Source organism: Coloeus monedula (assembly GCF_965178545.1).
Source record: "Coloeus monedula genome assembly, chromosome: 1".
NCBI classification, from domain to species: domain Eukaryota; kingdom Metazoa; phylum Chordata; class Aves; order Passeriformes; family Corvidae; genus Coloeus; species Coloeus monedula.
In genome coordinates, this window is record NC_138781.1 from 160,993,173 (window position 1) to 161,017,728 (window position 24,556).

Sequence of the window (24,556 nt, forward strand, 5' to 3'; positions counted from 1 at the left end):
AACATCTGTGAAACAGCTATCAAGAATCTGTCTGTCCATATATATTTCCTTTCCACGGGACTCCTGGTTTGATATATGCATGTTGCAGTATCCCCACTGCAACAATACGTGATAAGCTGAATGCACTCACTAGATACTCTGTTGTGACTTCTTTTTTTATGAGAATATTATGAATGTGGATTTAGTGTAATGGAGTTGTATGACTGTAATGTTTATTTGAGATATGACTTCAGTTTTACTAGTGAATTGTCATCTTTGGTCATGCAGGGATTTGGATTGCTGATGTATGCTTCCATCGCTGACCATTCATTTTGTGTGGAAGGTTTCCTTTATATAATAGTGAATTCTGACTCTTACAAAGAGGCTTATTCCTCTCAGCCCATGATTTTTAAGAAATTGCATTCAGTTTAGTTTTAAATGTTCATTTAGGATTCCTCAAGGGACTCACTAATTACTTTAGCCTGTATTGTTGATGTCTAACAGGATACATTTATCTGCCTTAACCTGTTCATAGAGACATAAAGTTGTGTGTGTGCATTTACCAGCAGACACCAATGTTCAGGTCTTGATTATGACAATTACTGCTGTTCTCAGTGGGGTTCATTAGCGTTTTGGCATTATGGGTACCAACCGATGGGAAAAGGCCATCTGTCTGGCAGCCCAGCTAGTTAGGTTGGTGGAGTGCTGCTTCTGAGACTACTGGTTCCATTTTCACCTGTAGCCAAGTCCAAGTTTTACTGGTGACTTGAGCACTTAAATCTGATTAAAATATGATTTATACAACAGCTGCCAACTCTTGACTCTTGAGAGGGGCCTCTGCGTACAGTGCTGTCCTGTGGATGGTGGTGATGAGAAGAACCCTTGTTCGTCTTGAGCTTCTGCTCAAGCTTCTAATTCTTTATTAATTTAATGTTTCAAATTTATTTAGAGAAGAAACTTTAAAGAAGAAACTTTAACGTGTTGTAGTGAAATTCTCTGGGTTGTTAAAAATGATTAATTTTAAAGCAGGATTTGTGTGGTGATTTTTCTGATATTTTTCTCCTGGGTAAGCTTTTAAACAGTCCAGAAAATATTTCTGTATTTTAATATACTGAACTCAGAAACAATAATACAATCTAATGTTTTCCCACCTGTTGGCTGTATATTAAATACCGTCATGGAGAGGGGGTGAGTGCTAACTTATACTTTCATTATCTTTTTTTCATTCACTTTACATGATTTGAGTTGTCTGTTGAATAATACACACAACTGCATGAAAATATTAAATAATTCTCAGACGTTTATGCTGAAAGCTTTTCCATGAGAATCTTGAGTGTTTCTCTCTTCTCCAAACGCTACAGTTCCTTATGGTTGCACATTGCATTTGCAGACTCCAGATAAAAGGTCTGTTCTCCATTAGTATTAGTAATTCCCAAAGCTTTCACAGATTTAGCTGGCAATCAAGGTAAAAGCAGTCATAACACTTTTCAAAAGTAGAAGACTGTTCAAGTCTGTGCTGTCCTATTTGACTGAAAGAGCATGTTACTTAAATAACAGCACGGATTTATGTAGGAAGTGAACCAGTACTAGTTCATTTTTAATTTAATCTACTGAGTGATTGAATTAGAATGTTATGCACTGTCAGTCTAAGTCTATTTTGTGGATTGCAAAGTAAACTCAAGTTCAGCTTGACAAGAACAGAAAAATAAAAAGTTTTATTCAAAAGCTTCAGTAAATCTTAGCATGAAAACGTTATTTTAGTGCTGCTAATTGGTTTTGGACGAAGGGATAGAAAAGGAAACCATCTGTGATTGAGACTTGTATGTGTTTTCAGAGGTTGCAAAAATACCTGACAGGAGCCAAACACATCAGTTTTATGTCCACTGCATAACCCTGCAATGTCCTGTAAGTCTTTTGTAGAAAGTGCTAATTTTAAAAAGTAGTATTTAAAGGACTTCCCAGCCTTCTGCAAGGCTTTCTGATAATAGGAAGTCAAATGGAGGAACTTTGGAGCATAGTTACTTATAATTATCTGTTGAAGAATGAAGTATAGGGAGATGAGAGTTCATTCCTTATTTTGATGGTGATGTTGGAAATAATTAATAAGAGAAGTCCTAGCACTCTGCTTTGTTTTTGCAAATGTGTGCTTTCATGGACCTGAACAAAAAGTGGGGCCAGGAAATTCTGAGGTAGAAGTGTAGCTGTGCTTCAAATTGTTTTCTCTGCGAAGAAACACTATAAACACAGACTGGAGCAGACCGGTTTCTGTGGACTGAAAGGAGCTTGGAGAACTGGATTCATCCAAAATCTCAACTGGAAAGAATTCAATATGAAGCAAGAATTACAGAGTTTATGCTTGCCATAGTATAGAACTAATCAAATACCTGCTAGAAGCCTTTCAGAAATATGCTTAGCCATGTTCTAGGAACAAGGGGCTTAGAAATACAGCTTTGCTCTTCTCCTGTCTAACTGATGGGAAGGACTAAAGTTCCTAAGGTGCTTTAAGTGCTTTGTCTTGAATGCATAGAGAAGTCTGTAATGTGTCAGCTAAGTCAGCTGAAGAAAGCACAGGTTATGCCTGCAGGCAGGAAGGGCTTTTATTTTGCAGATGGCTTCTATTCGGCAATTTGGATTATAGGTGCAGTGCAAGTAATTTAACTGCTATGCATTCTGTTTCAATTTCATAAGAATGGAATGCATTTATCCCCACTTCTAGGATTTCTTCACAGAAACTGTTTCTGATCTAACTGTAAGAGAACATGATCCATAGCTTTATTTCCTGTAGAAGTGTTTCCTCATTTGAATCTTATTGCTATCCCACTCTTTGAGCTGTATGTTATTTTTGATGTCTTGGTGTTACCCGCAGTTCACAAGTTGTCTGATCAGCGTAAAAAGGCATCTTGCACTCTATTGTGTAGCATTCCAGAGGTCTGGTTGTGACATTGTGTTCCTTGAACACATATGAACACATACCTTGAACGCATATGAAAGGCAGAGGATGATGCAATAAAAACAGATTTCTTGAAGGACTCATAAGTGAAAGTATGAATATTCATAAAAGACTAAGAGAGAAGCCACGGTAGTTTCTTCCACAAGTTTTCATTTGAAGAAGATAAACCTGGAGACCAGCAATACCTGAAACTGTATATCTGCAACAGCTACAAGTGAGGGATGCAGGATTTAAATTTTGGATATAAATAACATGCTGATGTTAGAAATTAATGTCGGGACATCAGGATGTATCCTTGTCACAGTCAAGTGTTACACCAGAGATGGGTCACAGGAACATGAATGCTTTTGCTTTATAATGAATTACGCCGCATAGTGTTCGAGTTTTGCTCAGTGACTACACTGTCACACTCAAAATGTCTTTTGGGTTGGGACAATCTGGTTTGATGCTGACCTTTCAAATCCTGAAGTTTTGTTTACATGTGAAAACAAGAAAGTGAAAAGAGGATAGACTATTTAAAATAGTACAGATAGTTAAAACTGCATAAAGATCAGGTTTTTGGTTTTTTGCTCTTCACTTAATATTGCTATGGTAGTGTTTAAAAAATGGTCCTGAACTTGGGGGAGGTGAAATACTTCTTGAAACAGTACATATAAACTCCATTCAGTATCACATACAAGTAGTGCATCACAGTCTGTTCAAATAATCTTAGGGCTCTGAAATTTCTTAGCCCTTTAAGTTTGAAGGTTGGAACACTGCTCTTACTTCACTGCTTTGTGTCACCTGTAATGGCACATTTTTCAGGAGATTAAGTGAGGTAAATGCCAGTGGCTAGGTTTTTATTAGATGCAATGAAATAGTGAACCATTGTGTAAAGAAATGCCATTTTATATTGCAAGATGAGCAGCAAAACTCTGGATACTAACCTCAAATATACTGCTTTTATAGACTTGCTGATGCTTAATTTTACTCTAGTAGGGAAAAAAAACCCAGTTTCGTCATCTAGTGTACATTTCTGTTAACTGTCAGTTTATACGAACAGCTTTTTTTCTTTTCTCATTTACTCAGGATACATGGCTCAAACCCTGAAAAAGCAAATGTATTCCAGGTGGAGCACCTGGAATGTCTGAAGAATTATCAGAGTTGAAAAACTGTGTCCCCCACAGTTAGTCACCTAAATCCATATCTCCATGTAAATGTCATCATAGTTGCCTGGAAGAGAAAGCTGAAGAGAACTTGTAGAGTGTTCAAATGGAAAAGGATTAATTCTAGGCAGAATGCTGGTTTCTATCTCCTTAATTTCACTATTCAAACAGTTTTGTCTATGCCTTCATGTTTGTTTTATTTTTAAGCCCCTGAATAGCAATAACTGTGTTCCTGACAGGACTTATTAAAATTTCAAACAATGTTAAAATATTCAGACATTGATAGTTATTGTTCCAATATACATTATACAGTTTTAACTATTTCCTATAATCAAGTCTCAAATATTGTAAAAGAAAATTAATCCTCGTGTTTTTAAAAATAAAAGTAATGTAAGCAGTTTCAGGAGTGGAAGTTCAAAACCTAAATTGTAGGGAAATTACAGTGGTCCGATACTGAAAAAGCTCCAAAATTGTTTTGACTTTGATTTTTCTTACAGGCTGACAAGCGGTAGCATTTATCTGACAATAAGAAATAGACAGTGATTGCAAGATACATGAAAATAGATCTGGCCTCAATGATTGGTGCCTCATATATTTGTGTTTACACTGTCAGATGCACCTGTACCAAGCTTTGTGCCATTTAAAAATGTTTCTATATTTTAAAGTGAACTGCAATGCATATTAGCTCATTTTTCTCAACACTTCATTGGCCATGAAGGCTGCTGCCAGTGTTCTCTCATTTGTCAGTGCAGGGGTGCAGGGCCTGTGTACAGGATTGAGGGTGAACCACAAGGATGATTTTTTTTTAATAATCTCACACAGGCCTGCTAAACTTTAATAATGTTACAAATAATTTTTACAGAATTACAAAAACACCTTCAGCGGCTGAGAATCTTTTTTGCACAGTAGCCTTAATAAACAGAGTATGTACCATACAAAAACTACAGAATGCGTGCTTAAGCTATTAAGCATGAAATGCAGGTGTTTGCTGAGGTCCTTGCATCTTTACTATGCTGTTTATGTGTGAAGGGTGCAAGGACCAACTCAAGAACTTTATTTTCTTTGCCTAAAACCGTAAGCCTATTGTTTACAAACATTTAAAGAAAAGGCTGTACCATATGCGGTTTGTCTTAGTTACATAAGGTAAGCTCCTAGCTTTTCTTTTTTGCAAGATTTTTTCTTTTTTTTCCTTGGAGGAAGAATCACTACTGTACTGAATTCAGATCCTTGGTATTCTGCTGGCTGGTACCTGTCCTCTGTAATTTACTACAAAGTGAAGTTTAGAGCTCTGAATAGATCTATTTGCCTGTCATTTTTCCTCTGAAGTTGCAGGTCATGCTAAAACAACAGCTGGAACTTTCTACCGAAGTGTTTGTGTAGAATAACAATGGAAAATATTTTTTTCACTTCTAAATTTACAATGAAAACAATCATGTGTACTATACTGTATGTATCTATATTATTTATATACAGTCATCGCTACACGGAACTAATTGTACAGAGAATAAAGCCATTGCAAGAGCTCGAGCCTGCCCTGCTGAGCAGTTGGTGACAAGTATCTTGTGCATTTCCATATGGAAAACTCGTTTGTCCTGCACAAACAGCACGTAAGGATTGGGTATCCGAAGGCTAAATAAAATAAAGCAGTATAATAGAAAACAATACAAAAAAACATGCGCTTTTAAATCCCGTTCCCCGCGCCCGGACTGGCCAGTCCGCTGCCGGGGCGCCGCCCCCGAGGCGGTCCCGCCTCGCAGGCCTGGCCTCGTCAAGATGTCGTCGGCAGAGCCCGGGCGGTTCTTCTGCACGGCGGGCCGCGGGCTGGAGCCCTTCCTCGCGCGGGAGGTGCGAGCGCGGCTCGGCGCCACGGAGGTGAGCGGGGAGCCGAAGCCGGTGCCCACCCAGGCGGTCCCGTCCGGTCCGGCTCAGCGGGGAACGCGGCCGCGTGCGCTGCGCGCCCTGGAGCCCGGCGACCGCGGCCTGGGCTGCGCCGCCACCCGCGCGGGGCACGGCGGGGCCGGGCTCAGGCGCGGCCGGGCTCAGGCGGGGCCGTCACCCGTGGGGAGCTTGGGCTGCGGGGCGCGGGGCTCACCCGAAGCCTCCCTGCCGGGTCCGACGTGTGTTCTCCCCGGAGGTGGACTGCGTCACGGGAAAAGTGTTCTTCAGGGCGGCGGCGGGGCCGGGCGAGCTGAGGAAGCTGCGGTCGGGGGAGCGTCTGTTCCTGCTGCTGAAGAAGCACAGCCCGCTGCCGGTGTCCAGGAACAAAGGTACGGCCCGGGCACGGGCTGCGCGAGAACGGGAAGTCTCGGTTTGAGTCCTAGTTATAAAATTTGAGGTGTTTATTTTTTTTACTAATGGCTGTAGTTGTAATTGACAGTAATCGATTCTGAAGTGTCTTTCATCCAGATGTGTTTTCAACGTTTTTTTAATCTGAAAAGGGCTTTTAAATTGTTTTCAATAGCTACCTTCCAGCCTGTATTCTGGCGGCACTGAACGTATATGAGTATTTTTGTGACTCTTTCCCCCTGCTCGGTCCCAGAAAAGAGAAGAACAAACACCCTACCCGAAAACCAAAGTTCAGTTCTGGATCTCTTGTGTTTGTTTTAACAAGAGGTCTTATTTTCTGTTAAGCAAAGTGAATCCCGACCTATATCCTGTGTCAATTGACTGTTAACTACACAGCTTCCTTCTAAGTCTCAGCTACTTGGGTCATCCTCTCTGTTAGTGTTGGAATGAGAATTTCAGGGTAGATGGATTGATTCCTGCCTGCTGGTAGGTTTTTAATTGGGAGATTACCTTCAGCTTTGAGGATCAAATTTGGTCATAATTCTAAAATTTTAAGTGATAACTAGAAAGACCTTTATACTTTATCTTGACCAGCTTTGAGATATTTAAGTGAATTGGCCTCTTTGTTCCTCATGCCTCTCTTGTAGCTAGCTTAGGACTGCCCACATGTGTAAGTGTGTGTTGCAGGATTGAAGGCAGAGTGATGAATGGTAAGCAGAAATCTTCTTTCTAAAAGAATGAACTTGGTTTTGCCTGAGATGACTCAAAGTAATTCATGTTTGTGTCTGTCTTTCAATCCTGGAAAGTGTCCTGCATCTCTTAATCCTGGGCCAAATGCTTTCTGGGGAGAATGGCATGGTAGGCTGGTCCTCTGTCCCTGGGAATGACTCTCACAGGTGGTCTGGTTTACTAAAGCTGCTCAATTCTTGTGCGGAATTCAACCCTTGCCTGATCTAATTTTGGTTGTGCAGAGCTGGTAATCAGAGGGATGCCTGTGTGTCTTCTGGTGGGTATGTGGGTGCTGAGAGCTCAGCTGTGCCTGTGGTGTCAGCTGCTGGTTTCTGGATTTTACACATTAATGAGCTCTGAGCACAGTTGCTGTTAACAGCTGTTCTCAGTCCGGAGGGAAATGAAATGCCAAGGCTGAAGTACTTAACCCCAAACTGCTTTTTTCTTCCAGGGAAAGTGCTGCACGAGATTAAAAGCCTTGTCATTGAGGAACCAGAATACTGGCTGGATATTATCTCTCTTTGGAGAAAGCTTAGTGGACACGAGGGGAAAACAGATGATGTCTCTCAAGAAAACACATTGGCTCTGAAGAGAATGTCAGAAGAAGAAACAAATACTGCAAGTAAAAGGCAGAAAACGGAACAAGTGAGAGCAATTGTGTCTAAGGAGTGTCAGGTGGAAGCTGGAGAGAGGTGTGTGGCACCAGAGAGAGTGAGAGGTCAGGAGTACTGGATTGAGAGCAAGACTTCTTCAGAATTCCCTTCCAAAGGCAGTGGAGAGAATCCTACTGCAAATGAGAAGCTTAGCTTCAGTTTCAGAGTGTCTTGTCGTTGCAGTGGAGCGATTGCCAAAATACTTACTTCACAGGTATGCTGAAGTATCTGTGTTTTAAAAGAATTTAGCAAAGGTGAACAAAGATGTGTAGTTTGTTTGTCATTTCAGTTGTGTAGTGTTCTGGAATAATAAACTGATGTAAGCTTTTTCTGTATTTTCTCAAAAAGCCCTTAACCTGCATTCACCTTAAACAAGTGGAAATACAAATGCTGTTTTTAATTCCTGTTCACTATGACCCTTAATGTTTTTCAAATCAATACCTTTTATTGAGGATAAGCAAAGGTAAGAGTTTGAGGTTTCTGGGCCTATGGAGGCTGATGAGTGAGCAGATAAGTTTACAGTTACTTAAAGGGCCATTGCAAGGACCATGGAGCCAGACTCCTCTCAGTTGTGGCAGGCAGTCTAGAAGAAGGGGTAAAAGCCAGAACTTGCAGCTTCGGTTGCCTCTGGTTGGGTATTGGGGAGAACTTGTTCTTCAGGACCGCAGCCCTGGGATGAGTCTTGGGAGAAGTGGAGCTTGGTCCTTGGAAAAGAATGGTGGCATACAGACCTCCAGGGCTCTGTATCCTGTCGTCTTCCCATCTGTGTAGGTTTCTTTTACTTGAAGGTAACTAGTTTAGACTTTTTCCTACTAAAGCTAGTACCTTGGTGAGGTGGGTCACATGAGCCTCCCTACAAGAGTGTTTGCCTAAATTTGTGCTGTGTTTGAACTTACACTCAGGAAGTAATCAGAGCTTTCTAGATGTAATGAAAGCATTGAAACTGTGAGTTTTAGTTGTGCATTTGCAGGTTTTCTGTTGGGTAATCTGCTTTAGAGCCGTTGGAAGTATTTAGTGCATGTGTTTAAGAATTCTGAAATGACGGCAGTCACAGAATATTCTGAGTTGGAAGGGACCCACAAGGATCAAGCCCAGCTGAAGTGAATATTCTGTTGTGACTTGGTCAGGACTTGAACTTTAGCCTCTCTTGTTCCAGTTGAGTGTTGGTTGTTTGCCATGTGGTATGTTTGCTTTGCCCCTCACGCACCTGCTCTGCCCTGTTGTACCTCTTATGGTGTGAATTGTGTGAGTTGATCTCTTAGGCATAGAGTCTTTCTTTTCCCAGGGATTTCTGAGGGTTGTGCATCCAAGGCTGTGATCTGCAGTTTTCTGAATTCTGGGGATTTTATTGCCTGTGACTGTTCTTCCCCCTTGCAGGAGATTGGAAGAGCCATTGGCATAGCACTTGTGAAGCAGTGTGGGTGGCGTGCTGATCTACGGGACCCTGACATAGAGGTAGTGGTGCTCATCTGCCTGTTGATGCTTCCAGAATCACCCCTGACATCTTCTGTTTTGTTCTCTGCTCCCTTTGCACATGGGACCATGGCCTCTCCCTGCTGGTCTTTCTGCCACTGAATTTAACTGAAGTCAGCTGGTAGCACTGAGCAAAGCATGTATGTGGCCCGTGTATGTGTGTGTGTGTGTGTGCTTTCCAGAGCTCTGGAATAAACACCAGCCTGGCCACGTGGGCCTGCATGGGAGGACGGGGAGGGGAAGGATCCATAGAGGAGGTGTTTCAGGATCTGGCACCTTACAGGGTGCTGGACTCTGACTGTGTGAAAATGGAAATCACCTGAGCCACGGGGCATCTGTAGCTTCTGTAGGGGAAGTGAGCAAGCAACAAAGGGTGTGTTCTCAAGGAGCTAGACTTGAGAATGCTATTTGTGGAAGAGCCTCCCCCTGGGCCTTGTCTGTGACAAACAGCTTGCTTAGTGCACCCTTGAATGGTGCAGGCCGCCTGGAGACCTTCAAAATTACTCCTTGCTCTTGACAAGCTGTTTCTCCATCCCTGCACTTAGCTTGTGGAAGCTGCTCTCAGCACTGATGCTGTAGAAACTCTTGAGTTCATTTACTGGCACTGGTTTTCCCACACTGAGCATTATGTTTGTTGAGGCTCATATGGGGCGCCTGTTCTTGCCCAGATTTTGGCTCTGAAACTATTAAGATGCTGAGGACTAGGATTTTTTGACAGCATCATGTTTCCTTTTGCACTTTCTGGGGGCAGGAATTGCAGTCATGCAAGACCTCCTGGGGAGCTCAGTCTTCTTTTGGGATGCTCTCTATGGGACAGTAGAACAATTTCTTTTAGCTGCCTACATTTCTGGAAGGATTACTTATGTCTAACTTCTATCTGAATTGCCCCTTAGTGGCACTAGTGTGGGTAATGGTGGGTTTTGGTTGGTTGGTTGGTTATTTTTTTGGTTTGGTTTGGTTTTTGGGTGGGTTGGGTTTTTTTGGTTTGTTTTTTGTTGTTGTTTTTTGGGGTTCTTTTTTGGTTGGTTGTTTTTTCTTTTTTATGTATTTATTTTGTTGCTAGTATACAGTGAACAATATTCTCCCACTTGTAGTAAATGGATTTATAACTAAAAAATCCCATGCTGTGTTAAGGAAAAATAGGCCCCCTTATAATTTCAAGTACTTGCTGATGGATTCCTGGCTCACAAAATCCCCTTCAGCTTGCTTAAGCATTAAATCATCTTTAAAGTGGCATTTAGATTATCTAGTGGGATTTCTTCCAAGTAATTGTTATTGCTTATAGTATGCATTTTTGTTCTTAAAAACTAAGATCAGAAGTTTGTAGAAGCATCTGTATCTGGTTTAAATGAGTTAAAGCTATTGTTATGTCAGTTTGAGACTTTAAAATGTTGGGGTTTTTTTTTCCTCTTTTAGATCTTTGTACATCTTAATGACATTCACTCTGTGGTGGGGATTCCTCTTTTCAGGTAAGCATTCTCTCCACCAGTTTTGTCTTTGCAGTATCAGAACAGGCAAGATTTGTAAATCTCGCTGTCCACTGTGAGTATTTATCTTTTGGTTTGATAATCACTGGTTGTCAAATTAGTCTTGTGATCTTCCTGGATCTTAAATGAGCACACAGGCCAGACTTTGCAGTGAGTTATGGTTAAAAGCAGACTTTTCTGTCTCTCAGTAGATCTGTCCGGTTCATTTGTTCTTTGACATTACATGGCCTTTTCTGAGTGATTCTGCTGTTGTTTTAGTTAACTTTTTGGTTGTTGGGGTTTTTTTTGTTGTTTTTTTTTTTTTGCTGTCTGCAGGCTTCCATTGGCAAACAGAGAGTATATCAGAACAGCAGGACTACGGTCAACAGTCGCATGGGCCATGGCATCTCTGGCTGAAATAAGTGTCAGTGAATGTTCCTTGCAAAGATATGGAGTCCTGAATGAAGGGGAGGGGGGTGCTGCTCATCGGGGCTGGAACTGGACACTTTGAAGGGCTGTAGTGATTTTAATGCCCCATTCTCTAATGCGTGTGGACAGGGTCTGCCGTATCTGTGATGAGAGTGTGCTGTCACCTGCTGTTCAGCCAGGTGTCTGCTGTAATTCCAGGTCCTTCTCAACAGAGCTGTTAATCCTCGTACAGGTATATGTCTAAGTGGCAAGATTTTTTTCACTGTCCAGTGACAGTGAGGAAATGAAACCTTGTTTGGTGTTGTTTTCCAGGGAAATGTGATCTCTTTTCACAGATTAATTTGGTACCAATATCTGTCTGCAGTCCACTTGTAATATTTCCTCCTGAATGTCACCTCAGGGCTGTCTGTAGTGAAGCTGTTGATGCTTTTTACTATATTTCCTTACGAGCGAGTTTGGCCTGGGATTACCAGTGATTATTGTTAACCTGCGCTGGATTCAGTGGGATTATGCACCTCCCTCTGTAAGCTTTGTCCTGGGTAAGGAGTCTGCCTTGCTTGGGTATGCAGTAACGCCTCTGTTTTTGTAGGCTGGTGCCCTTGTGCTGGATCCCATGTGTGGGCTAGGAACGATACTGCTGGAGGCTGCCAAAGAGTGGCCTGTAAGTATCCCAGTCACAGCTGGCTGGATTTTTGCAGGGAAACTGGTAGTTGTGATACAGGGTTTTCTCTGTACCGGTTAGGCTAAAGTCCATTGCTGGAAAGATGGAACCACACATGAAATTTCTAGGCAGCTGCTAAAAGTGTTTTAGTGCAAATGTTCCTCCAAATGAGTGTGTCCTACAGGCTGGTGCAGCTATTGATTCACACTGCAGGGTTTGCGTGAGGCAACCATGGACTTTTAAAGCTTCCTGGGGTTATCCTGGGATCGGAGGAGTCAGTGTAATGGCACAGTCGACAGCATTAGGGGCAGTGTGGCTGTAGCTAGCTGGAGTCTTGCTGTTAGGACATGCCCTTGATATTTCTGTAATTTTGAGTGTTTTGAGCAGACCAGAACATTAAAGAAGTGAAGACAGCACATACTTCCTCCGTTCCTCCATCCTCTGGACTGTGAATTGATCTATGTAACAATAGTAGATATCCCAGAAAGGGGGTTGTCTTGAAGGAGCTGTGCAACAAAGCATTTCTGAGAAGGGTTTATAAAATAAATAACCTGAGTGTTAACAAAATTACTTTTCTCTTTCTTTCTTAACAGGAAGCCTGTTACTGGGGTGCTGATATAAGTGATTCACAGCTAGAGGGTGCAGATGGGAATATTAGAACTGCAGGCTTAATGGATAAGATTGAGTTGCTTAAAGCTTCTGTGAAAGGTATGTCTGTAGGCTTTCCAAGTGATTTTTTTTTTTTGTGTTTCTGGGATTGCACAGGTAATGTAGGTTTTCTTGAGGTGATACGTTGTAGAGCTAACTCCCAACAAATAGCTGAGTGGTGACTCTGTAGTGCTGGTAAAGGGATCATTATTGGTTCTTTCTCCCTGCTGCCTGTGCCTGGGAACTTTGGTAGGAATGAAGTCAGCAGAAGACAATAAAAATTACAATTGTCCAGCGTTGACAGCAGTTGACTCTCTTTATGGTAAATGTGTGAACACCACAAAGAGTATGTACCATGTGAGAGTTCTTTTTATCTTAATGGAACACAGCCAGGACAAGTCCAAATCAAATGCAGCCTGTAACTTAAATTTACCAGGTGAGTAATGGTGAGGACTCATTAAGCTGAGCTGAGCTGAATTGTTCATATTTTGGAGTAGGAGTATTTTGAAGGATGATGCCTTTCTCCTGTAAGAGGGAATCTGTTTGCTCTTAATTCACAACCTAGTCTGTAGAGAAGATAATATTTTCGTGGTCTTATTCTGGACCTTAAAGCCTGAGGCTAAACTACACTTGTATGAAATTCATGACAGGCAAGCTGGCTGTTTTTTTCCTGTGCATGAGTGATGAAATGTGCATATTTTTTTTACCTTGCAGTATTTATTTCTTACTGGAATGGTAAGAAATATTATTTATTTTTTATAAAAATGTAGGTTTATTTCTAACTTAAAAGCTGTGTTTGACTTTGGTTTCTAGGATCATGGAAGGTACTTAGGTGTCAGGTTTTCTAAACTGAACAAGTAGTTGGTGTCTTCATGACTGGTCAGAAGGTGTTATTTCTGTATGTCTTGAGCAGGACTGTAGGTGACATGTCCTTTCATTTGCAGATAAAATTAATACCCAGTTGTTGTGCTGCAAGTGTTGATCCAAGAATGGTCTGGGAAACATTTCCAGCTAGTTCTAGAAAAGTTGGCGTAGAATCACAGCAGAGTTTAGGTGAGAAGGGACTGTTGGAGGTCTTCAGTCCTGTTGTCTGCTCAGAGCTTTGTCCAGTCAATTTTGAGCACCCTGAGGGATGGAGGATCCACAGGATCTCAGGAAGGGTCTCAGACTAGCCTCCACAGCCTGACACGGCCGACCTTTATCACCACAGGGCGCAAGTATTGCATCTTCATCAGGAGAGCTGACTGCTGCTGGTATGCAGAAACTCTAAGGAGACACTTCAAAGACACTAGCTCTGACAGAATCCAAGTGATTCTGGCTGTAACCAGATTCTTGCGGGGGGAGAAAAGGGAGATGGAGAGGAATTTGATGTGGTTCCATGCCATTCATATGTGTGCACTTGAACATCTCCGCTTAAGTAAAGTGCTCACAAACTTAGCTCTTTTTTTGTATTTTGCTGAATTATTTTCATGTTTAAGATGTACTGTGTGTTGAGAAGCAGCAGTTAATTTGGAACCATGTAGTGCCCTACTGGAGCGTCTTCCAGTATGGGCAAACATCATCAGGAGCAGGGAATCTGCAAACTAAACTATGCTGTCATGCATTTGTCTGTTCCCAGTCTGCAGAGGGATGGTGGCTTCATAGTGTCGTTTGTGAGGGCAAGTGCAGAAGGAGCTGTGAATCTGGGTGCATAACCCAAAAAGAGCTGGCAGACAGTGTTGTAAGGGGAATGGGGGCATAGCTGCTGTGCGCTTTTCAGACAGACCTAAAGACCTGCCTTTATTCTGCAGCATTGCCATTGCCTTCAGAAAGCTTTGACAGTGTTATTTCGGATATTCCATTTGGGAAGAAGTTCAAGATCACGAATGATGCCCAGCTCCTACCAGATATTCTCCAGGAGATGGAGAGGTATGTGTAGCCTTTGACACACTTGAAGTTTGATGTAAGTGCCACAATGGTTTGTGATCTAAGCATTCAGTCAGCTTCAGATTTGCTTTATTCCAAACATTCTCCAGCTCTGTAGTCTGACCCTGTGCATGCTGTGGAAATCTGAAGCCCTTACTTGTCCCTTAGAGACTGTTGTGTTGTGTCTTGCAAGCTGTGAGTGGCGATGGCAGTGCAGGCTGACAAGAAATGATTTTGTGCGAGCTGTGCTCACAAATACTCTTTACAAGGCATGATGGTGAAATATTTCTGAGCCGCAGTTCGTGTGACCCAGCCCCCTGCAGGGCTGGGGCAGCGAGATGCCAGTCAATCTCAGCCCCTCCCCCGGATCGAGTTCCCCCAAGCCACAGACTCGGAGGGTGGGTTGAGGGGCGGCTCAGAAGCCTAAGCTGCACCCCCTGGGCGGTGCCCAAGCCGCCTCCCCCGGTTCGGGAAAATTCTCTGCTAACTGGGTCGTTCATTGGTTCTGTTATAACCCCCGCCTCTCGGTTTACCCCAGTGGTTCTTTTTAAGTTGTATCCTCCCCCTGGCTTGTAACTCATTGGATGTTTTCCCCTTTGGCCGCGGTTTTCAAATTCCCTATAAAACTGAGGACGAGCCTCAAGGGAGGATCCCATCCCATCACAGTCCCATCATTCCCATCACATCAGATTCCAGCCTTGTTCGGGTTGCGAAACTTCTAACAATAAAGCTGTTAGAAGCCAGACCTGAACAGCCTCTCTCTTCCTTTGTCTCTGCGCTAACGTGAGCCGATCCCATCGGCTCCTGCCGTGTTTCCTCTGCCGAGAAGCCAGCTAGCTAACCCAGCAAGCAGCTCTTTTCCTGATCCCGAAGTCGCGTCAGCGACACGTGGAGGTAACACAGCTGGACTGTCTCTGACCTGGGGCATGCCAAAGCTCGTGCTTCGGGCACCAAGCGCTGCGTTACCACACTCAAAAGTTTTCTTTACAGGGCAGAAAGGAGAAAGAGGAGAGACCTGCCTGGACAAAGTTAAAGCATGGCCAGGCAAATAAAGCTATAATCCTTTTTCAGTTGAGGCCTGCTTGTATAAAATCACAGGCTTTCCTTTTTGAGGTCACGGCCAAGCTTTAACCAGCCTACCTTGACAGGAAGGATCTCAGACCAGAAAAAGTGGTATGCATTTTCCTTGCTATCCAGGAATATCTCACTAGCCACTTGGTCAGATTTTAGGTGTGTCCTTTCATCTCTCACCATGTCATTTTGTGGCAGAGTTGAGCCAAACTAATAGGTGGGCTGCTTCTAACAGTTCAAGCCATCTTCCCCTCTACTTCTTGCCTGAAAACAAGCTCTTCCTCTAGGACTCATCTTCAGTGCATGTTGATCTCACTCACCCAATGCAGGAATGTGATGGGAAGGGGATAGAGGAGGTGACATGGTTCCACAGAACGGTGTGGCAGTCTTGCTGTGCTTGTCCTCTGGCCTTATTTGCTCTATTGGTCCATCCTAAGCAAAATTACCCTTGGGAAGGTGGAGATGAGGAAGGGACCATTACCATGAGAGCCCCACCAGTAAAACTGTTCAAACTACTTGCTGTAAACTGAGTCAGGATAGTATCTTTTTCCCCCCCTTTCAAAGCCAAATGTAACGTTTGGACATAAACCTAGAAAAATTAATTGCAAACAGTGGTTAATTTTCCTCTGTTTCCTAAGTTTGAAAGCCCTTAAGGATCAGTGGAACAGGGAAAGGACAGATGTTTTAAAATTTCCAAAAGGAAGGGTCAGTTTCAGAATTACCCTGCTAATCTGAGAAGCCCTTGCTGCACTGGGAGGCTGTTCCTTTGCAACCTCCAAAAACTCGAGGCTTGATCGTGCCCTCAATCCTTGAAAGAATACTAAGGGGGTAAAAAATGAGTCCCGTCTTCCCTGGTAACCCAGTAGAAAGAACTGCTGATATCAGAAATGTTTGGGAGTCAGGACAGGGCCTAGTTCTCCCATCTAGGAAGAGGTATGAAGATACGAGATTTAAATTCCTTTTGGAGATGCATCTTACTGAGTTGAGCCATGACACACTCAGGTGTTTTATTAAATGCAGGTGGCATCTGAAGTGTCAGCAGTGTTGTGTTCCACACAGGCAAAGGGATGCCAGGAAGGATCAACACCTAACCGTTATTTTTCCTGTGGCTGCCAGAGTGCTTCGTGTTGGAGGGACTGTTGTATTGCTGCTGAGCCAGGATCTCCGTAAGCGCATGGATGGTTTGACCAAGTGTGCTGGAAGTGACTCTCCTGAGGCCACTGCTGATGGCGACAGCGAAGCAGCCCCTGCAAAATCCCGAAGTGTTGATGGGAATTCTTCCTCCTTGGCACGTGGTGTTGGAGAATCCTTTCTCAGCAGCAGACATTTTGGGTCTCTGGTGCCAGATGGTGTCTATGCAGTTAGTCTTGGGAAGATGGATGCTTTCATACACAAGTACAGGAAGGTGTCTGCTGCTGGGAAGTGGGAGCTGTCTGGCACTGTGCTCAAGGGAACTTGAATCCTGAGACCCTTCAGAAGCAGCATGGCATGACTCGGTGGAGCCCTGCTGAAGCAAACAAACACGGTGCTATCCATTAGATTGCCTCACATTCTTTGGATGTCCTAAGGCACTGCTTTTCTCTCCTTGGTTTTTAGGAGAGATGGAAGATGCTGTCATAGGTTAGCATAGCTCCAGAAGCGATTTTCTTGCAAAGAGGTGCTTACAACTTCCTCTACGACCTGACAGAACCTATCAACTGGCTAGTTTGAATATTGACAATTTGTTAAGCCACTTAAAAATGTTGACCACCTCTGTGGTCCACATTTAAGAATGGACAAACCCCGGGAAAGCTCTCTCTTGCTTCTGGCCTCGGGACAGGTAACAGACACCAAGTGCCGACGGACGCCCAGCAGTGACTGTGTCACGCCCCGACACATCAAACGGGCTGGAAGCTCCATGGAGCAGCTCAGCGCCTGCTCCACTCTTGCCCCCCAAAGCCCGGGGTGGACCGGTGGGTCTGGACACATCCCCATTGAGGGCGGGGCAGAGCCGCTGCTCGGGGGCCCCGGGGGATCCTTTATCCCCCTTGTGCAGCTGCGAGCTGCCGGGGAAAAAGTCCTCATTCCTAGGCTTGAACCCCTGCAGGTTTACCTCTCATTCTCTTGCTCTGATTTGTTTGACAAGAAATTCAATTTATTCCCCCCAGTCGTGTCTCTTACTCCCGTGACCCGTGAGTGATCTGTCTAGGCCCTTTTCCCGATCCTCAAGTCTTTCCTGATGTGTTCTGTTCCCTGCCCAGGGTGCGGAGGAGAGGGACAGAGCGGTTTCGCTGGCACCAGGCACCTGGCCAGGCCCAGCCCACCCCAATAATCCCTGCGATAATTCACGCCACCATTACCCAGGCGTGCGGCGGGTCCGGCTCCGCGGGCAGGCAGCTACAGTAGTTCAAAGTGGGCAAACGGGGACGGAGTGAGAGGAAACAGGTGGTGCCGGTGGGTGAAATGTCTCTGCTGCGAGCTGCCTGGGAAAGGAGGAGGGAGAACCTGATGCGAAGTAAAGGGGAGAGAAAGAGGGACAAGGCTGGAGCTGTGGAAGGAAGCGGAGATGGCCAAGGGGCAGCTGAGCATTTTGCTTTCCAACTCTGGGGGGGAAAAGAAAGCGCTGTCAAATCCATCCAGGAAAACAGAGGAGAAATAGCAGGTGGTGGAAATCGCCGGCAGTTTGGATTCAATTTGTCTGAACTGCAAACGCCGACAGACACCGAGCACCGCTGGACGCCTGCTGGCGTTGCCGTGTGTCCTGCTCCGGCGGCAGCCCGCCTGGCGAGACCCCCAGCAGCAGCTGCCCGGGGGCTGCGGATCGGGCAGCAGCCAATCGGAAGCGTCGCAGCGTGCGGCAGCCAATAGGAGCCCTGGCCACTCCGGCAGCCAATGGAAAGCGCCGTTTCCTGAGGGACCAGGCGCAGCTCGAAGCCCCTCACAGCTGCTTCGTTTTTAGGGACATTTGTGGAAAGTTCGGAGTTCATTTTTTTTTTCTTGAGCTTGCCTTTTCCAGGACAGGAGGCATTCCGGCGCGGGGGATATCCTGCCTCGGGCGCTTCTGGGCGGTTTTGAGGCGGGGGGAGCCCACCGCGGCAGTGGCGGGAAAAGGGGGTGCGGAGTATAAAAGGGGGCGCCGGCGTCGCGGCCTCTCAGTCGGGGGGCGGCGGCGGCGGCGGCAGGAGCTCCGCGGGCTGGCCCGGATGCGGGGACGCCGCCCTGTGCGGCCGAAGGCGCCGGCCCTGAGGCGCGGAGAGAGCGGCGTGGCAGCCGCGCATCGGCTCCGTCATCGGCAGCGCCGCTTCGTGCCGGTAGGGAGCGGGAGGACGCGGCGGCGGGTGGTGAGTGCCGTCGGCGAGACGGGGCTTGGGCCGCCTGCGGTGTGCGATCTCCTGAGAGCAGCGGGGAGGCCCCCGGGGAGCGGCGGCGGGCGGGGCGCTGTGGGAGCCGGCGCATGTCCCCGAATGAGCCGCCCGGCGCAACGCGCGAGGTGCCAATGAAATAAAATAGAAAACGGTAAAGTGCCAGAGTGGAGCCGCACCTAGAGGGCTCTCGGCCCCTGCCCCGTGTCACTAAGAGAGCTGCACCGCGGGACCGTCGGGGTAGCGCTGCTGGTTAAAAAGAGCAGCACGGAAAGGCTGGGAAACGTGAGCGGAATAAAATATTGACAATGGTCTAAGAAATATTGTAAAGGTACGGCGGCAGGAGTGGCCGCTGCCCCGCATCACTAAAAGAGCTGCACCGCGGGACCGTCGGGGCAGCGCTGCTGGTTAAAAAGGGGTCCAGAAAGCGTGAGAGGTGTAAAGGGAATAAAATGCTGAGCATGGTAAAAGAGGTACAGTAAAGGTACTGCAGGAGGTGTGGCCGCTGCCCCGCATCACTAAAAGAGCTGCACCGCGGGAGCGTCGGGGCAGCGCTGCTGGTTAAAAAGAGCAGCACGGAAAGGCTGGGAAGTGTGAGCAGAATAAAATATTGACAATGGTCTAAGAAATACTCAAAAGGTACTGCAGCAGGAGTGGCCGCTGCGTGTTGTCACTAAAACAGCTGCACCGAGGCACCTTTGGGGTGGTGTTGATGGTAAACGTGCGGCACGGAAAAGGACTGGAGGTGTGAGGGAAATAAAATATAGAGAAAGGTCTGAGAAATAATAACAGCACCGCAGCAGGAGTAGCCGCTTCCTCAGGATAAAATGAGCTGCACCGCGGCGCACCTGGAGCAGGGGTGCTGCTTCAAAGGTGTCACGGCAAAGGTCGCCTCTGTGAAGGGAACAAAATTGAGAAATTGGTCGAAAATGCTTTAAAAGTACTGCAGAAGAAGTGGCCGCTGCCCTGTGTCACTAAAAGAGCTGCACCGTGGGAGCGTCGGGGCAGCGCTACTGGTTAAACAGAGCAGCACGGAAAGGCTGGGAAGTGTGAGCGGAATAAAATATTGATAGTGGTCTAAGAAATATTGTAAAGGTACTGCAGCAGGAGTGGCCGCTGCCCCGCATCACTAAAAGAGCTGCACCGCGGGAGCGTCGGGGCAGCACTGCTGGTAAAAAAGGGGTCCAGAAAGGCTGAGAGGTGTAAAGGGAATAAAATGCTGAGCATGGTAAAAGAGGTACAATAAAGATACTGCTGCAGGAGTGGTCGCAGCCCCGCATCACTAAAAGAGCTGCACCGTGGGACCGTCAGGGCAGCGCTGCTGGTAAAAAAGGCGTCCAGAAAGCGTGAGAGGTGTAAAGGGAATAAAATGCTGAGCATGGTAAAAGAGGTACAATAAAGGTACTGCAGGTGTGGCCGCTGCCCCGTGTCACTAAAAGAGCTGCACCGCGGGACCGTCGGGGCAGCGCTGCTGGTTAAAAAGAGCAGCCCGGGAAAGGCTGGGAAATGTGAGCGGAATAAAATATTGACAATAAGAAATACTCAAAAAGTACTGCAGCAGGAGTGGCCGCTGTGTGGGTTCACTAAAACAGCTGCACCGCGGCACCTTTGGGGTGGTGTTGATGGTAAACGTGCGGCACGGAAAAGGACTGGAGGTGTGAGGGAAATAAAATATAGAGAAAGGTCTGAGAAATAATAACAGCACCGCAGCAGGAGTAGCCACTTCCTCAGGATAAAATGAGCTGCACCGCGGCGCACCTGGGGCAGGGGTGCTGCTTCAAAGGTGTCACGGCAAAGGTCGCCTCTGTGAAGGGAACAAAATTGAGAAATTGGTCGAAAATGCTTTAAAAGTACTGCAGAAGAAGTGGCCGCTGCCCCGTGTCACTAAAAGAGCTGCACCGCGGGAGCGTCGGGGCAGCGCTGCTGGTTAAACAGAGCAGCACGGGAAAGGCTGGGAAGTGTGAGCGGAATAAAATACTGAGAGTGGTCTAAGAAATATTGCAAAGGTACTGCTGCAGGAGTGGCCACTGGCCCGTGTCAGTAAAAGAGCTGAACTGAGGGACCCACGGTGCTCCCAGTATGGCCCCAGTGCCCTCCCAGTGCTCCCAGTATGGGCCCAGTGCTATCCCAATGCTCCCAGTATGGTCCCGGTGCTCCCAGTATGGCCCCAGTCCTCCCAGTAAGGCCCCAGTGCCCTCCCAGCACTCCCAGTAAGGCCCCAGTGCTCCCAGTATGGCCCGAGTGCTCTCTCAGTGCTCCCAGTATGGCCCCAGTGCCCTCCCAGCACTCACAGTATGGCCTCAGTGCTCCCAGTAAGGCTCCAGTGCTCTCCCAGTGCTCCCAGTATGGGCTCCAGTGCCCTCCCAGTGTTCCCAGTATGTCCTCAGTGCTCCCAGTATGGCCCCGGTGCCCTCCCAGCACACCCAGTATGGCCCCAGTGCCCTCCCAGTAAGGCCCCAGTGCTCTCCCAGTGCTCCCAGCATGGCCCCAGTGCCCTCCCAGTGCTCCCAGTATGGCTCCGGTGCTCCCCAGGGCTCCCAGTGCCCTCCCAGAGCTCCCAGTATGGCCCCAGTGCCCTCCCAGTGCTCCCAGTATGGGGCCCAGTGCCCTCCCAGTGCTCCCAGTATGGGCCCCAGTGCCCTCCCAGAGCTCCCAGTATGGCCTCAGTGCCCTCCAAGCACCCCCAGTAAGGCCCCAGTGCCCTCCCAGTGCTCCCACTATGGCCCCGGTGCTCCCAGTAAGGCCTCAGTGCCCTCCAAGCACCCCCAGTAAGGCCCCAGTGCCCTCCCAGTGCTCCCACTATGGCCCCGGTGCTCCCAGTAAGGCCTCAGTGCCCTCCCAGTGCTCCCACTATGGTCCCAGCGCCCTCCCAGTGCTCCCTGTGGGTCCCTTGCAGCCCAGGAAATGCTGCGATCCTGTGCCTCTGAGGGTGAAATAAAGGGGAGCGGTGGGGTTTGTGCCCGCTGTGTTCACGGCCCCGCCGGCTCAGGGCGGGTTAAAGGCGCAGCTGCCCCGAGACAGCGGGACCGGCCGGGGCTGCTCGCTCCCGGTGCTGCCGCCTCGTGGGGAGAGCTCGGCACTGCAGCCCGCACAGGCGCTGGACCACGGGGTCGGCGTGGAACAGCAGCGCAGGGGATGCTGAGGCAGCCCAGGGAATGCTGCGGTCCCAGGGAAGGCTGAGGCGTCCCAGGGAAGGTTGAGGCGTCCCCTGCTCGGGGCACTCGGCAGCAAAGCCCTGATGTTGAGCAGAAAAAGGAAAGTTCTGGGTTAGTGGGAGGAGGTTTCTGGAATGGAGTTGGGACAGGTGCTGATCCACACATGGAATCACGGGCTGGTTTGGCTTGGGAGGGACCACCAGGATCATTTACACTCTGTTTGTTGTCTGATTGCACAGCGAAGAACATCCAGAACTGCCACCTCACCCTCACGGACAGCAGGAATGTCTTCCACAGCTCTTGTTTTGGAATGGGAATGGCTGTTGGGAGCTCTGGCAGGACCAGGTAAGAAGAGAAATGGGATCATTGTGGCTGCTGCTGGAGGTGGTTTTCTGCGTTCCGGCTGTTCTTCTCATTGATCCTTTCACAGCAGTGTTCTAGGGCACATTTGAGGGTAATTCCAGGAATTTGAAACCAGATAAAACTGGTGGGGAAAAAATGTGAACGTGATCCATTTCTGGTAGTTCCAAGCTTCTCCCACAACACCGTTCCAGGGGAAACCTGATAAAAGGGTAAAGATGCAGAGGAACAAGTGCTGTAAAGCCCCCTGGCGCTCTGAGAGAGCAAACCTTCCAGTACTCCCAGCAGATCTCTTGGAGAAAGTGTGGGATCACAAGGTTTACCAGGAAAGCAAAACAAGGGTGGAGATGAGGGAATAGGCTTCCAGTTCTTCCTTTAGCTGAAAGCCTGGGGGAATTGAGAGGGGCCACAAGAACTGTTTGTGTAGGAAAATGGGAGTTTGGGGGCTGAATCTGAGTTTCTCTCTGGGGCATTTTTTAGGGAAAAGCTGATGTGGTGTTTAAGGGAGAGAATGCACATTTTTGGGGTGGAAAAGGTTGAATCAATATTGTAGAGGAAGTAAAACGTTGGGGGTAAAAGTGGATGCAGTCTGGAGGGGACAGAATGAATATTTTGGAGGCAAAATGGGGAACTGAGTAGTGGACAGATGGGGAACATTTTGGAGGCAACACTTGACAAACTCTCTGGGGTGGAGAACGACCACATTGAGGGAAAAATGAGGTGATGAGCAGTGGGCACGTAGGGAAGGTTGTGGGGGTAAATCTTGAGAAAAGCGCCGTGGTATTCAAGAAATCCTTGGAAGCAGGACTGAGGAATTCAGTGGTGGAAAAATAGGGGAATTTTGCGGGGGTAAAACTTTAAAAGAGCTAAGAGTGTGTGTTTTTAGGTAAAAAGGATGTCTTGTTGAAGTTGGGCGCCTGGATTGTGGCATTTCTGGATCACAGGGTGTTTTTCCAGAAAGTAGAAGATAAAGGAGACTCCCAAAGCCTCGGTAGCTGTGTTAAGAAATCCGTCCCAGGGAAGAAAGGTACCTAAACCTCCTAGAAGTAGGGACTAATTAGCATGGGAAGGGGAAAACCCACCCCCAGTGGGAGAGAGCACGCCGGGTAAGGGAAGAGAAGGATGCCCTTAAGAAGAAGCCGGGAAGGTGAATTTCTCGGCTTGCTGAAATGTATCAAAAAGTTTGGAATCTGGGTCTGTGTGGAGGCCGGGATTTTCTCGGCCATATGCAGAGCCCAGCACTAGGAATAAAGGAATTCCAGGCTTTACAACGCCAAAAATGCAGTACCAGAGAGTTCTGTTATCCCGAGGACTTGGGGGATGTTTGGCAAAAATTTCCGGGGGCCCAGGCTGGACCGAGCTTTTAACGCTCCCCGGATTCACGGGATCGGGGATTCCAGCGTGCCCTGCACGGGTTTTTTCAGGGAAGTCCCAAATCCTTCGTGTGAGCACGAAGCAGAATCCCCTGGGAGCTGTGAAGGCAACAGGATATTTCTTGGGAATTTTGAAGGGTTGGGTGAGTCCTCAGTGTTAGGTTGGAATGAACGCAAATTGTCCGGGAGTTGCTGGTTTGGGGATGGCTGGGTCTGGGTTTGGATTTGTGGGCACCGAGTGTGCCTTGTGTCAGCTTTAGGTCTTCTGGATTGGTGGGAATTGTCAGAGAAAAGAGAAGGCAATTGAAATGCGGAGCTCCATTCCCGGAGAAATGGTCAGGATGGGAGCGGGAAGGCTGTGGAGCTGCTGGGAGCTCCTGGAGAACGAAAGGATCTGAGGCCTGGAGGCAAAAGCTGTGGAACAAAGCCTGAAAAGGGTGTGGGGTGGGGCGGGAGGGGGAGGAGGGCACCGTGGTGGGGGGAAAGAGGGAAAGGATCCCTGCTCTGGGAATCCAGCAGGGACCAGGAGAGGATCATTTTCCATCCACTGCTCTCAGTGGAATCCTAATAAGGACGATGGAAGGGAAGTGATTCGTTTGTTCTTAGGTTTGGAATGAAAGGTGCTCTTGCAGAGGGGACTATTGACCTGTTAAAATTCTGTTGGATACAGGAAAAGAGGGAGGAAGCAAGCAGCTGGGGAATGAAGGGGTGGATTTTTTGGTGGATACAGGGAAAGACATGGGAAGGGGCTCTCAAGTAAAATACACCTCACGGGCAGCACCAGGAAAAGCCTCAAGTGCCCTTTTTTTCCAAGCTCTGACATTCCAGAGGAGTAAGCAGTGGTCAGCCCATCACTTTCTGTATTCCTTGGATGCCCAGTGCTTTGTTGGGAAGAGATAATATTTGGAAATGAACAAATCCGGGGATGTAAT

General features: G+C 47.0%; 1 protein-coding gene across 6 annotated transcripts; it reads left to right on the forward strand.

Annotated features, from left to right (window-relative positions):
* Positions 1-5,846: 5,846 nt before the first annotated feature.
* Positions 5,847-23,938, forward strand: LOC309576583 (THUMP domain-containing protein 2-like). Of its 6 annotated transcripts, XR_014226695.1 has the most exons (13): positions 5,847-5,946; positions 6,209-6,341; positions 7,008-7,070; positions 7,541-7,956; positions 9,120-9,197; positions 10,632-10,684; positions 11,018-11,105; positions 11,700-11,771; positions 12,365-12,479; positions 14,210-14,327; positions 22,131-22,236; positions 23,138-23,278; positions 23,879-23,938. XR_014226695.1 is itself a non-coding variant. In XM_082287983.1 (11 exons), exons 1-11 carry the CDS (start codon positions 5,848-5,850, stop codon positions 16,852-16,854), a joined length of 1,674 nt encoding a protein of 557 aa, XP_082144109.1. In that variant the 5' UTR covers position 5,847; the 3' UTR covers positions 16,855-18,256. The 6 variants fall into 6 exon arrangements, 5 of the variants coding, with proteins under 5 accessions (XP_082144109.1, XP_082144110.1, XP_082144112.1 ...); XM_082287983.1 differs by lacking the exons at positions 22,131-22,236; positions 23,138-23,278; positions 23,879-23,938 and adding an exon at positions 16,416-18,256; XM_082287984.1 differs by lacking the exons at positions 22,131-22,236; positions 23,138-23,278; positions 23,879-23,938 and adding an exon at positions 16,455-18,256.
* The last annotated feature ends 618 nt before the right edge of the window (positions 23,939-24,556 follow it).

Coding starts and splice junctions, on each gene's coding strand:
- LOC309576583 (XM_082287983.1), top strand. CDS start 5,848: ATGTCGTCGGCAGAGCCCGGGCGGTTCTTCTGCACGGCGGGCCGCGGG. Junction 7,071..7,540: donor TGAAGGCAGAGTGATGAATG/GTAAGCAGAAAT, acceptor TTTTTCTTCCAG/GGAAAGTGCTGCACGAGATT. Junction 7,957..9,119: donor CCAAAATACTTACTTCACAG/GTATGCTGAAGT, acceptor TCCCCCTTGCAG/GAGATTGGAAGAGCCATTGG.